Genomic DNA, 13,794 nt, shown 5'->3' with positions numbered 1-13,794 from the left:
GCTATGTACAGTGTTTTTTCCATGCACACTTGGGGTGCGCCTTATACACTGGAAAATACAGATTGCAAACATTTATGCTTTCCTCTTCAGAACTATTTGAATCTTCTTTTCCTTGCGGCTTTTCCCCTCAGGGGTCGCCACAGCGAATCAATGTCCACCATCTATCCCGGTTTTGTGCAGAACTATTTGAATCATATTCATAAATGGATGAGTAACAAGAAAGCATTTTCTCCAAATCTGAACTCTCTGAAGCAATTGTTTTGATTCTGGAGCAAGGCAGTTTGTGAAGGAGTATCTCGTCGTGACGTCACTAACAAGGGGGCGGGACTTTCTCAATACCGTATTTTCACGACCAAAGAGTGCACCGTGTGAAAAGGCGCAGTCTCATTTATGTGTGCCATTTCTGTATTTCACATACACATTGGGTGCACCGGATGAAAGGACGCAAGTTTTATATACCGGTACATATCCTCTACTGCCATACGTACGTCCGCCTCACAACAACACACCGGCATACAAGTGTGCGTATTTATAAAAACAGATCGGGAGCAAAACTGAGTTTGGTAGTGCTTTATTTATTAATTACAAAGTAAGAACATTTTGTAATCATCACTCAATAGGCGTCGGCATGGTAAAAACAAGCACATTACCGGTAACAGTCAGTAATCAAACCCATAAAAGTCCTCATCCTCTGTCTCAGAATCGACACAGCTGCGCTAAACCAACGTGGCAGGTTCGCTTTCCTCACGGTCAGTCACTTTCTGTGCTGTGCGGCTCCTCGGAAATTATGCCGGCTTTTCCGAAAGCTCGAACCACCGTGCCAGCAGACACGTTACCCCAAGCATCCACAATCCATTGACAAACCATCGGCGGGAGTTTCTCTCCGTTAGCATGGCAGCCAAGCACAACAGGAAACGAAGCCTTTTCGCCAGTTTTCAGAATTCGCCGGACGTTGCTGGGCTACCGTAGTCCTGGCCCGGATGGAAAAATGGCACAGTTTCATAAAACGCCAGCACCAAGACGGACCTCCTTGGAAAGCCTTCAGTTTAAACTGAGCTTCATAACCATGTCTCTTTGCCATTTTCTGAGTTGTTAAAACAGCAATGTTCTGCATAAAGCACATACCTGTTCTTGTATACACAAACCACGCCCACACATCCCCCCTCATGTTCTCTACCACGTCCGCCTCATGGTGGCCTCTAATACGTCCGCACTACAGGGCGCACCGCACATTTTCAAAAAAATCTGAGACGTTTATATGCGCCTTATCGTCGTGAAAATATGGTATGCCCAGTTCCGAGCTCATTTTGTGGCAGATTTGGGACACTTCAAGTCATTTTTATTGGCGTTATGCATTTGACTAAAAATATCAGCCCGCGTGTTTTGGGTATTTTAGATGCTATAATGATGTCAGTTAGTAAACAAAAAATGGTGTCGGTTGTCCTTTAAATGTTGGCACCAAATGAGGAAACGTAACATAGAGGAGAATCCGGTCATTTCAAAATAAAAAACGTTTCAAAATTAAAGACCGTACGACTCATTTTCAATACAATTAAGTGCTCTTTAACAAGAGCATGAGAACAGAGATGTCCGAAAACTGACGTCTAATTGTACTGTATGTAGGACATTTTAAAACTGCTATATAATTTCCCCTTTCATATGGCATTCAAACATGGCAGATGGCATGTTTGTACTGTGATCCCATGTCCCATGAGTAATCCTGTACCAACCACAGGACAGTAATCCTCAACTGAGTTAGACCCAGTCGTTTAGGGTTCTCATATGAAAACCTCAAATGAAACAAATGTTGTGTGCCTTTATTATTCATGGTGGACACGATAATTTGTTAATACAAATTATCACAAATGTGTGCATATTTGTGTTGATGATACCTAACTTGTGTCATATAGAGCCTTTATATGAAATTACATTAAATTTGAAAATAGAGGAAATGCACATTCAGTAAACCTACAACGTAGTCGTCCACATAGTCTGTACAACACCCAACGGTTAAGTTACAGGAGAGCAGATATCAAAAGAAAAACTGATTGGCACTCATTAAACTGGGCGATGCTGAATTCCAACAATAATTATTAAGAGGAATGACGTTGACGATGATATGTCATGAGAGCCTTTTTTTACTTCTCACACGTTAAAGAAACACACGCAGACACAAACTATGTCATTTTGACACTTTTATTTATGCTGAAATTTGACTTGGAAGGCAATCATGAAAATGATTTATTATTTTTAGAAAGTAAGGCGACCGATGAAGAAACATGAAGACTCTTCTTGTGTTGTTACTTCCTCAGGCCTCGCTTGCTACTGCTGACCTTTGAACTGACAAACAAAGTTCAAATCAGCACACATCAACATTGTCTGGCCAATTCTGCTTAGCAACAAAAGTGAAATGGGGGGGGGGGATGTTTTTGACTAAATATGCCACCTAAATAACATTTAATGTATCAATGTGATTAACTCCTTCACTGCCAGACGTGCAAAAATGGGTCCACTCCAGTGCCAGGGTTTTTGTTAGTCACTCAAATCCCAGGTGTCACGATTTAGTTGGCGAACAACGGGTGGCGCTGTCGGCCCCGCCTGCACCTGCACAGGTGTTGGTCGTTCCGATCAGTGGCAGACTGTCAAGTTCTGGTTGGCGACCAACGGGTAGTGCTGTCGGCCCCGCCCTCAGTTGCACAGGTGATGGTTGTCTTTATCAGTGGCAGTTAAAAGGACTCCCGGCACGACCATTCGGTGTCAGGTCATTGCATTGTGTACTGCATTGTAGTGTATGCTGTGTTTGTGTTTGCTGCACCCTATCAAGTTTTTTTCATCTTGGCAGACTTTTACTCTGGGGTTTCTTTGATACTTTGTATTTTTCTGTTCAGATGATTTTGATGTTTTAGATTTTGTTCCTGCCGACTTTATTTTAATACAATTTGTCACTTACAACCTGCTGCTCCCTCCTGCCTGCTTTTTTTGGGATCCACCACCCTCACCACCTTGCATACCGTGACACCAGGACTCATAGACGTTTGAGTTTTAGGACGACATAAACATTCAATGCAGCGTAAAAAATCTTACTCTCTTGTTTCATCAGAAAAAAGTGAATTCCTAAATGATATAGCTCTAGAGTTATATGAGCTTGAAATGAGGGCGGCTGTCCAAAATACAATGCAATACATACATATTGGTTTCTTTAGCGCTTTAACAACAGCTAAAGCTGGAACAAAGCACTAACATGGAAAAAAGGGAAATGCTACCCCCTTGTGGAAGGTAAAAAAACCATTGCTAGAGGTTTGGGCAGCACTTTATCGGCACCCAAGAATGAAAATAACAAACAAATTTGGGAATGGCGTACTACGTCATATTTTCATTTCCCGAATAAATTTGTGAATGGCAGTGAATGAGTTAACAGTTGTTAATAGTTAGCGGCTAATAAGTCAGCGTCATTTTTAATCTAATACTCGTTCAGATCCAACAATGACACAATGAGGTGAGTCGGCGGTGTCTGCAGGGGGAGTCGAGCATGATTTGGATGGTGTTGGGGTCACCAAATGATCAGGTTGCACTCAAGATCTCTCAGCTGTTGTACTTGACCCCCTCTGTCTGCCACTTGTGGTCCACTCTTGCCCCCATGTACCCCCCACTTAGCAGAGTGTCAGCTGTCCATCGCAGCTGTGATGAGGCTCACTACCTTGTTAAAACCCCCACACTGTTTATTTGGCCATGAAATTATCAAATGATCCAATCAGCATCTCGAAATCGTGACTCATTATTTGCGTGAAAAGTAGAAATATTGACTCGACTTACATTTTCTGATGGTCACTGACACGGTTCCTCAGCACAGTCACCTGAATGTGTACAGTTTCATCAGAATCAGAATCAGAATCATCTTTATTGCCAAGTATGTAGAGCACACAAGGAATTTGTTTCCGGTCGAACACGCTGCACTAGTATCATCAGCAAAAAAATTGCAAAGAGGCACTATACAATTCCATTTGGGCTACTGTTCAAAGAGTTAATGGCTTGGGGGAAGAAGCTGCTTAAATTCATGTTAGTTATATCAGAATATTGCTATCTGTCATGTACCAGATGCTAAATTTTGCTGATTTCCCAGTTGTGCTTCCTGTTAGTTATTGTGGCTAAGCAGACATTTTTGGAGTGACAAATAACAAAAAGTGGTTTCCCCACCCAGCAAATGTGTCAATGACTGCGTATAAAAAACCTATGACTGGGGCAGTCTGTCAAGATGCAACAAAATACAGAATTCTATAGATCGGTCATTTGACAATGTCGATGTTTAAAATACACCCAACTGGAAAATTTAATTGGTCATAAAATGGAGTAAACACTGTACTGGGTACACAGTGGATTCCAAATGAACACACTGTACTGAGTACAGTGTACTCATTTGGAATTTACCTGGGTTAAAATTTGGCACTAAATGAGGAGACGTAACTGAGAGGAGAATCCGGTCATGTCAAAATAAAATACGTTTCAAAATTAAAGACCGTTCGACTCATTTTCAATACAATATATAGTGATTTATATTGCTCTTTAACAACTGCATAAAAAAACTCGAAGTTTTTGTGCAAAAACCGGTTTGGTCAAGAACAGAGACATTCGAAAACTGAGGTCTAATTGTACTGTATGTAGAACATTTTAAAACTGCTATATAATAAATAAAATATTACAAAAAAAATAAGTCTTGTGTACCGCTCCACGGCCCGGTATTGATTGATCAGGGTCAACAAAAACCACAGTTCACATTTGTGTGGCGTTCACTTTACTTTGTTGGATTGATCTGGCCTGGGGCTTGAAGAGGGGCGGAGCTACAATGACAGGTTAGCGTTTGCTTCAACTGGTCAAAGCGGCGTCGCAGTTTGTTTCAATTGAAAAACAAACAAACAAACAAACAATGACTTGGTTGTCAGCATGGCCCACAGGTAAATTACGATTGTCTCGGCTTCAGTGTTTTTTATTTATTTATTTTGAAAGCTGCATGAAGTAATCATTTAGATTCAATCACTTGTTTGCTCTGCTTTAGGTCCGCAGCGCTTTGTGTTTTGCTGCATCGCAATAACAATTGTTTGCTGTTCGCAGTTAAAACAACGTGAGCAACGTTTAAGTCTTACAATTACAGCGGTGTCTTTGCTTCTTTCATTTTTCTGTTGGACTGTAGCCATGTCAAGCTGGTCTGGCTGCATTGGAAAGTTTGATATTTTTTTACGGCCGGAATTACGATTATTTGTTTCGGTTTCTACGCCTCCGGGTTTGACCGCTGGAAATTCTTGTTCTTTTGTTGTTTATTCCGCTTGTGTGTTTCGACGACGATATTTTATGAATATATTTGATTATATATAACCTATTGCAATACATCGTGTAAAATCATCATCAGTGATACAGTTATTAAGATGAATGTACTTTACGAAGCCAATTATATCACGTCAACTATACACATTTACATGATGCATGAAGATACTGTTTACTGTATATATTTTTTTGTATTTATGTGTAATGTATTTTTTAATCTGCAGTGTTCTTAAATAAACGATCAAAAATAAATACATGATCAAAAAATACATAGTGAGTAATACTTATATGCTGATTGACAATTCCAATCATAAGACCAAGATAACGGAACATTTATTGTCAATGTCAGTTTAACAAGGCACTAATATGGAGTAGTCGGGATGGTTCTGTTTAGTCAATGCACAATGTAAACATTATTTTACAAAGACTAGTTTTCTTAATTTATGAGGTAGAAAATACCGTCATTTATTATAATGGTGCCATAAGATTTGGGTTTAATTTGACCGTGTTTATATCGTATGTCACCCGTCCGTCAACTCGTCTTTTACCAATAAAATGAATGGAGATTATTACGCCCCTACTTTCTCCAAAATAACCAATAAAATAAAAATACGATTTTTTAAAGAGAAAATAGCAGATTTTTAAAAATAATCAATGGCACGATTAAATAGATTTGGAAATAATAAAGCAAATTTGCTCACTACTTCTGTTGTTCATGATTTGGCCACATGGGGGAAGTGTAGTACAGAATAACGTCGCAGAAGATGACAAAAAATAAAAATACTAATACAATTCGACGACGGGGCACCCGTATCTCCCCGCGCCGGTGTCGTTACGTGTTGCAGCATTGTTTCCTGACTATAAAAGATCTCACATGTATCAGATACAAAATGCACAAAGTAAGTCATTTTACAAAGTACACCATTTTGTACTTTGAATGTTGGACTCTTGTTGCCTCACCTCATATTTCTGCTTCATGTATTTGTACTGAAGTTCAAACTTCTCTGACTCCAGCTGCTGTATCCAATCCATCAATTCTTTGGCCTTTTCCCTGCATAGACCCCGACACACGTATATTGATTGATTGCTTGATGGACTGATTTATTTCTTGATTTCCACCTGAGTTTGTCCTCCCTCAGGTGATCAATATCCAACTCCTTGCGGCGGTCGTTGAGTATCTTTTTCTTCTTCTCTCTCTCCGTTTGTCGCTTGGTTCCCGTCTGTGTTTGCTGATACCCAACCGAAAAAAAATTATGAGAAACGTCAAATACACATCAAAAATAATGATAATGATGTTGTGCTACTTTATAGCCAGTGAAGCTCAGGTTGCTCAGGATCAACTTCTTCCTGGCGTCATCAACAGCTTTCTTTTTGGCTTCTTCTTCCTCCTTCCTTGCTTTCTCCTCCTGAGTAAAAAAAAAAAAAAAAAAAATAAACCACATATTCATAAGTTAGTTAAAATGCTTAACTATGAAATTTTTTTTTTTGCATTTTTTAGCACTGATAGTTTTTTGGTTTATGGTTGACTCTGGAGGTTATTTCCAAAACAAACAACATCAAAGAAATTAGTTTTTTAACTCATTCGCTGCTATTCCCGAATTTATTCGGGTTTTGGTTTTTCTTGCGGGGGTGCCAATAAAGCTCTGGCAGGACCTCTGGCAGTGTTTTTTGTCTTTCACATCAATTCCCATTCTTTCATGCTAGCGCTTTTTTTTCCAGCTTTAGCTGTTGTTAAAGCGCTATGTAAACCAATATGTATGGATGGTATTGTATTGTATTTTGTACAGCCACCCTCATTTCAAGCTATTATCTAGCTAGCTAGCTTTCGATCTATTTGAGTTACTTCCGGGTTGAGTGAAGCCAGCTAGCTAGCTTATTAGCTAGCTAGCTATTTATTAGCTAGCTAGCTAGCTTTCAATCTATTTGAGTTACTACGGGTTGAGTAAACGCTGGCGCGTACGGCTGCCGCTGCCCACCCACAGAAAAAAAATATATCCTGTGACTGTAAAGTGACCTTGAGAGTTGAAAAATGCTTATGAATGAAATTTATTATTATTATTATTATTATTATTATTATTATTATTATTATGACTCCAGACCCATATACTTTAGCAATTAACTTTTTTTTTTCTGATGAAAGCAGAGAGTCTAAGGTTTCTTACGCTGCATTGAATGTTTATGTAGTCCTAAAACTCAATATTCTGTGGGTCCTGCAATTTGAGTGAAAATGACAAAAACCCTGGCACTGGAGTGGACACATTTTTAGCACATCGTTTGGCAGTGAATGAGTTAAAACATATCACGAAAGACTCAACTTACGGCCATTTTGCTTTGTCGTTCTCTTTCCCTCGCCGCTCTGATCTTCATCTGCTCGGCTCTCTCGGACCTGCGCTTTTCCTAAAGGATCACAAAATAGGAGAAATGAAAGCTTGTCGCTGGTTGATGATGTCACCCGGAGGCAACGGGGAGCCTCACGATGCGGCCGGTGAGGCTGAGGAGCTCCTCTTCCTCCTTCTTGCGCTTCTCAAAGTGATCCTCGATCAATGTCTGGAGCTCCGTCAGGTCTTTCTCCATGCGCTTGCGGTGGATGTCCTGAGATGATATGCATTTGTGAGCCGTCAATTAATCACTCGTGACCTGGAAAAGCCATCATTAAACTCAACTCACATCAAAATCCACTTTTTCCCCCTCCGGGATTTTGGGGGTAGACAAACTGGTAACAAAACCGGGCCTGAACACAAATGATCATCATTACTACAACAACAACAAAAAAAGTGGAATATACAGTATAAGAAAGTCTTAAAATGTGTTATCTATTGCATTTTTATATATGTATTTTGTAATAATATATGGAATAAATAGCCAACAATCTATAACAATATATTTAGAATACATACAGTGATACCTCGCCTTACGAATGCTTTAGTGAACGAACTTTTCGCCTTACAAACATTAAATTTGCGAGAATATAATTTTGGCATATGAACTAGTTTTCGTGAAACACACGGAGCGCCACAATGTCTGGCGGACTAGTTTTCGGCGGGGTACCAGTACGCTAAGTCGACCATTGCTATGTGTGGCTAAGGGTGTTTCTGTGTTGTCTACGCAACGGTCTCAGGCAATAGAAGAAGCTGAAAAACTTATGTTGATTAGGATTCACGAAAAGCAGCTAGCAGGGGGCAGTGTGAGTGAGGGTAATAGTATCACTGAGAAAGCACTGCAACTTCACTCGGATGTCATCAAGAGGCAACTACATCGACCATCACAAAGGTAAATAAAATGACTTTATTATATAGTACAGTTTATTTATTTAATTACAATCCAAGAGCACATTTATTATACATAAAATAAGATATATTTTTGTGTAATTTCAAGTCTTATTTCGTAGAAAATTATGTTTTATTGGGACCTGGGAACGGATTATTCTCATTTTTAATGGTTTCCTATGGGAAATTAATGTTTGGAAGACACACGTTTCACCTGACACACACTTTCTCGGAACCAATGAAGTTTGTAAGCTGAGGTATCACTGTAGCGTAATACATTTTTTTTGTTATTAAACTTTTTTTAAAACAATTAGAAAAGGGAAAACATGGTCAAATGTTGAAGTACATTGGACATAATCTGTTCCGGACATCAAAACAGAACATAGATCACACAACGTCAACAAAACGTTTTACAATTCTTGCATGTCTGCATATGCAAGGTCCGGTAAGAAGAAAAACAATGAAGAAAAAAAAACAAGTAAAATAAAAAACTAATAGTAATACAATTTCAATCATATAATTGAATAAAACATCTCCTACCTTGACTTCATCTTAGCATCTTTTCCATGCAAAAAAAATAAAAATAAATAAATATTATCAATTAAAAAAAACATTGTGCGTTATATTGTGAGCGTTTCTTACCGTCCTCGTTTTCGTCTCCATCTAGTGAACGGAGCACAAGCATCACGAAAGACAAGGGGTTAAAACATTTCATAAGGTTTAGTTGCGCTCAATGCAAAGTTTGTAGAATTGTCCTCATGTTAATGAAGGAGTTTGCCAGTCCTGCATGTACCATATTGTTTTTTCTGCATGCACCATCTGCCTGGATCTGCTAGTTCTCAGGCACAGAATGAATTGAGTTGCTTTGATGATGAAGCGCTGCCAGTGCCAATGAAAATACAATCAAAACTTGATAATTGCTAGCTTTAGGGGGTGATTTTATTAAAACAGACATTACATTGCAGTTGCCTTTTGCGTGTTGTATGTTTCACATTTAAACAAAGAGGTTTTTTTTTTTTCCCGGATGATGGGATGGGAAGACAACAGTATAGTGAGAAAAGAAGCAAGCAGCTGCCATGTCGACAAGGGCTGTCATGGAATGAAGATGTGCGTGTGTGTATAAGCGCACGCCATTAAAAATAACCAGGGAAAAACATCTCTGCAAAAATAGATAGACGCAAAATCATAGATGGAGAGTCAGCATTTGCATGAGGCATTTATTTGTATCTATATGACACAAGTTCATTGTTTTTAAATTGAGTTTAAATGACAACACGAATACTGAAGTTAAAAAACATTTATGTTTTCAACAATTAAATATGTACTTTTTAATACGTTAATATCAAGTAAATATACATTTTTTTTTAATGTAAAGTAAAAAAAAAAGAATGATCCAGTTTGTGCATCATGATTATTTCTGGTGTTCCGGATTTATCCACAAGGGGATAGTATAGTAATAAGATTATATGGCCCAAGTACGTTTGTCTTTTCACATATCACCGTGATTTTTGCGCTGTGAAAGACCGCCACGTTTGCCGAGAGAAATTGTTGAATGACATTGAAAAATCTTAAATAAAAAGAACATTTATTAATATTTGTCTGCCAATATTATGCCATTGTCTGGTGTGCCTGGTGTAAAGACTTGGAGTGTAATTTAATATTTGTCCGTGTGGCAACACGTCGCTGATTGTCCAATTCTGCCGAGTCGGTGCGTGGTGTGCCACAAAAAAATCCATCGTAAAAAAACGTGACCTCGCTCAAAAAAGGTTGAAAATCAATGCTCTAAGCTGGAGTGGTATCTATTTTTCTACCCCGTCATAATTTTTGTCAACGTGTAATATGATTTCTGATCAAAATAAAATAAATAAATCGTTTGGAGATATATAATTAGCATGTGCTTCATACATTTGTCATTATCTCGTCTTTGATGCATCTTATAAGAAGTGAAGAATACTTATCTGCCATATTTTAATATTAGTACACAAAATCAATGTGTATACACCCACATGCCCCGCCCACGGTTCTTCCCACGGTGTACGTGTTAGAAGAAATATAGTGCTGCAGCGAAACTACCTCCATCTACCCCTTCATCTTCTGCAGTTCCCTCCTCTTCCTCTTCTGTGCAAAGCAAGCATGAAGAGTAAGCAGCAAACAAAGCAGCAAAGGACATCATTATTTGGTGATGATGATGACATTGAGAAGAAATGAATAAAAACAAATCTAAAATGCAAACCCATTTTTACCGACAACAATGCTTATAACTAAAGAGTCAAATAAAATTGAAAACTGTTAGTTTGTATCCAACTTCATGAACCACGATGCTTCTATATCGGGCAATCCGAAATTTTGTCACTTTCCACGTGGTAGGGATTCTTCAAATTAAAATACAGGTAACATCGGATTTACGACCAGCTTGACTTACGACAACCCGTACTTATGACCACGCCCTCCCGACCCTATTTTTAAAATTTTATCTCTACGCCTGGCAATGCAACGCGCTCGCATGTTGGCAACGCGTACGACAATTTTGGACAGCCAGATAGCATCTCACTCTCACACAGCAATAGACCATGTGATGGCACCAGAGGGGGGGAGTTTGCGAGTCATTTAGCTTCCGAGTCTATTCAACATTTTGAATGGACTTCGACTTACGACCATTTTGACTTGCGCCGTTTGGTCGGAACGGAACTCGGTCGTAAGTCGGATGTTACCTGTATGTATATATTTTTGATTTTTAAAGATTGAATTGGAGAAAAAGGTCAAAAAGAGTGCCAAATACTTTTCAAGCCACTATAAGCACTGAACGTCACTGCTTTATTTTAATGCTGAAAAGTATGCGACATGGCGGATGAAAACCAAGAGGATGCATCCACGAGGGGATAAAGGTCAGCACGGTGGACAGGCACAGCTGCTTATGCAGTGGCAGCAGGACAAAAATACAAAAGAGCAAAGGAGCACAGAGAAGCCGGCGGCTTTGCACGTGGCGCGCTAAGCGTCGGGCTTACGTAGGCAAAGCGGCAAATAAAGTGGCAGGAAAATCAGACGCAGATGACTGGCAAGGGGAAGCTTTGCCGTCTCAAAAGCCCCCAACATGCTAGCGCAAATCACTGAGCAGCACTTTGAAGGAATTGTGCCAACATGTTGAGAACCAAAGATCAGGAAACGGAAGTTGCAAATGTGACATAATGAGGCCGTACAAGCTACAGTACAGTCAATGCGTGAGAGCACTTGACATCATGCTATTGCAATTTCACTCCAGTAGTTAACACTGCACATTTTAATGATCATAAACAGTTCTTCTTCTTTTCTTATCAGCTTTTCCCTTCAAGTGTTCACCATGGTGAATCAGTGTCCTCCATCTTCAGAGGTTTGATCCGCATATTTGATCATAAACACTATGGAACATTATTATTATTTGCCTAATATAAATTAAGAATGTATTTTTTTATTTTATATATATATATATATATATATATATATATATATATATATATATATATAAAATCTATTTTCCACATACATGCGTGGCAGTTTAATGGAGCGCTCTAAATTGTTCTGAGCTGTGATCGTAAGTAGAAATGGGTGTCCGTGTGCCCAGTGATTGGCGGGAAACCAGCTACTGCCTAGTGCCTGATGATGACTGGGATAGGCTCCAGCATGTCCGCCACCCTTGTGAGGATGAAGCAGTTTAGAAAATTTATGGACGTATCTAAGTATCATTCTATGTGCATTCCCTTACAATTGAATGTATGAAATTAGCATTGGTCTAATAGACTTTAAGATGGCACTGCGAGAGTGGCTTTCCAGCTGCTCCTGTATTTTGTTTGTCTACTTCTTTCTTTTCTTTCCTCTTCCTTTAATAACTTTGTTGATGTGTTACTCCGGGTGGAGTGAACGCTGGCGCAAATGGCTGCCGCTGCTCACCCATAGAAAAACGGATCCTGTGATTGTAAAGTGATTTTTGAAAGGCGCTTAGAAATGGAATGTATTATTATTATTATAATATAATATAAAACAAATAATCATCGTTGTGAGTCATTAGTCTGAAAGCATAGTTGTTAAAGTCAGAATTAGAACACTGTCACAATATTAACTCATTCACTGCCGGACTTGCAAAAATGTGTCCACTCCAGTGCCAGGGTTTTTGTCAGTGTCACTCAGGACCCACGGAATATTGAGTTTTAGGACTACATTAACATTCAATACAGCATAAGAATCATTAGACACTCTACTTTCATCAGAAAAAAAGTTAATTCCTAAATCATATAGTTCTGGAGTTATATGAGCTTGAAATGAGGGCGGCTATCTAAAATACAATGCAATACATACATATTGGTTTATATAGTGCTTTAACAACTGGAGCAACGCGCTAACATGGAAAAAAAGGAAATTCTGCCCCCTCTTGGAAGTGAAACATCATTGCCAGAGGTCTGGCCAGCCCTTTATCAGCATCGCCCGCAAGAAAAACCAAAATTCGAACAAATTCGGGAATGGCACTTTACGTCATATTTTAAATTCCCGAATACGTCGGGAATGGCAGTGAATGAGTTCTGGTAAGGACATGCAGTATTGTGTATTTACTATGAGCCAATCAACTTACGATGTTCCCTGCAAGACAACACACACAAAACAATGCATTAGTCACCCATGTCTCCCTCATGCCACTGCATCGCCATCTTTCAATGTACTCACTCATACGAGGCCTCCTCGTTATCCGACATATTGCACAACAAAGCACCTTTACAAAGCCCCAAAAAAGTTATGTATGCTGATGAATACAACCTAAACACATCAACTGCAGACTCACCGGTCGCTTCTGGAGATGAGGTGGAGTATGAGAAAGGTTCCCCGCTGTCCATCCTTCAGAAGCTTTTAAAGCGAGCATGGGATCACATGGCGGCACAATGGCGGCGGGCGCATACCTGCAAACAGATGGCGACAGGCAGTGAAAAGTCCATTCTCACTGAATGCGCTTTGACTATTTTTACACGACAAAAAAAACTGGACGTGGGCACGATAGGGGGTCGAGGGGAGATTAGAAGATGGGCTTAGCCAGACGTGTAAACCTACTCCAGTGGGCTCTCGGTCCTCCCCTGGCTCGCTCCTTTGATTCGCAAGAAGACATTTATTGTGGCCTTGGCTCCTGAACCAGTGCCACGGTTGTGTAATCACTACCAAAAGTGGAGCCATGATCCAATGGTGAAGCCCCCCT

At 39.5% G+C, this 13,794-nt stretch overlaps 1 protein-coding gene across 2 annotated transcripts; it reads right to left on the bottom strand.

Annotated features, from left to right (window-relative positions):
• Positions 1 to 2,182: 2,182 nt before the first annotated feature.
• Positions 2,183 to 13,504, bottom strand: LOC148890625 (troponin T, cardiac muscle isoforms-like). Of its 2 annotated transcripts, XM_089009814.1 has the most exons (12): positions 13,390 to 13,504; positions 13,275 to 13,320; positions 9,225 to 9,245; positions 9,123 to 9,141; positions 7,984 to 8,047; positions 7,792 to 7,908; positions 7,636 to 7,713; positions 6,621 to 6,722; positions 6,436 to 6,545; positions 6,277 to 6,367; positions 3,814 to 3,854; positions 2,183 to 2,340 (listed from the first exon to the last, which is right to left on the bottom strand). In XM_089009814.1, exons 1-12 carry the CDS (start codon positions 13,465 to 13,467, stop codon positions 2,301 to 2,303), a joined length of 807 nt encoding a protein of 268 aa, XP_088865940.1. In that variant the 5' UTR covers positions 13,468 to 13,504; the 3' UTR covers positions 2,183 to 2,300. The 2 variants fall into 2 exon arrangements, with proteins under 2 accessions (XP_088865940.1, XP_088865941.1); XM_089009815.1 differs by lacking the exons at positions 13,275 to 13,320; positions 13,390 to 13,504 and adding an exon at positions 10,656 to 11,882.
• Between the last annotated feature and the right edge of the window lie 290 nt (positions 13,505 to 13,794).

The sequence above is a fragment of the Hippocampus bargibanti genome, linkage group LG12 (genome assembly GCF_051943395.1).
Source record: "Hippocampus bargibanti isolate YZ-2025 linkage group LG12, ASM5194339v1, whole genome shotgun sequence".
NCBI classification, from domain to species: domain Eukaryota; kingdom Metazoa; phylum Chordata; class Actinopteri; order Syngnathiformes; family Syngnathidae; genus Hippocampus; species Hippocampus bargibanti.
Note: the sequence above shows the minus strand (reverse complement) of the source record. Positions and strands in the feature narration are given on the sequence as shown.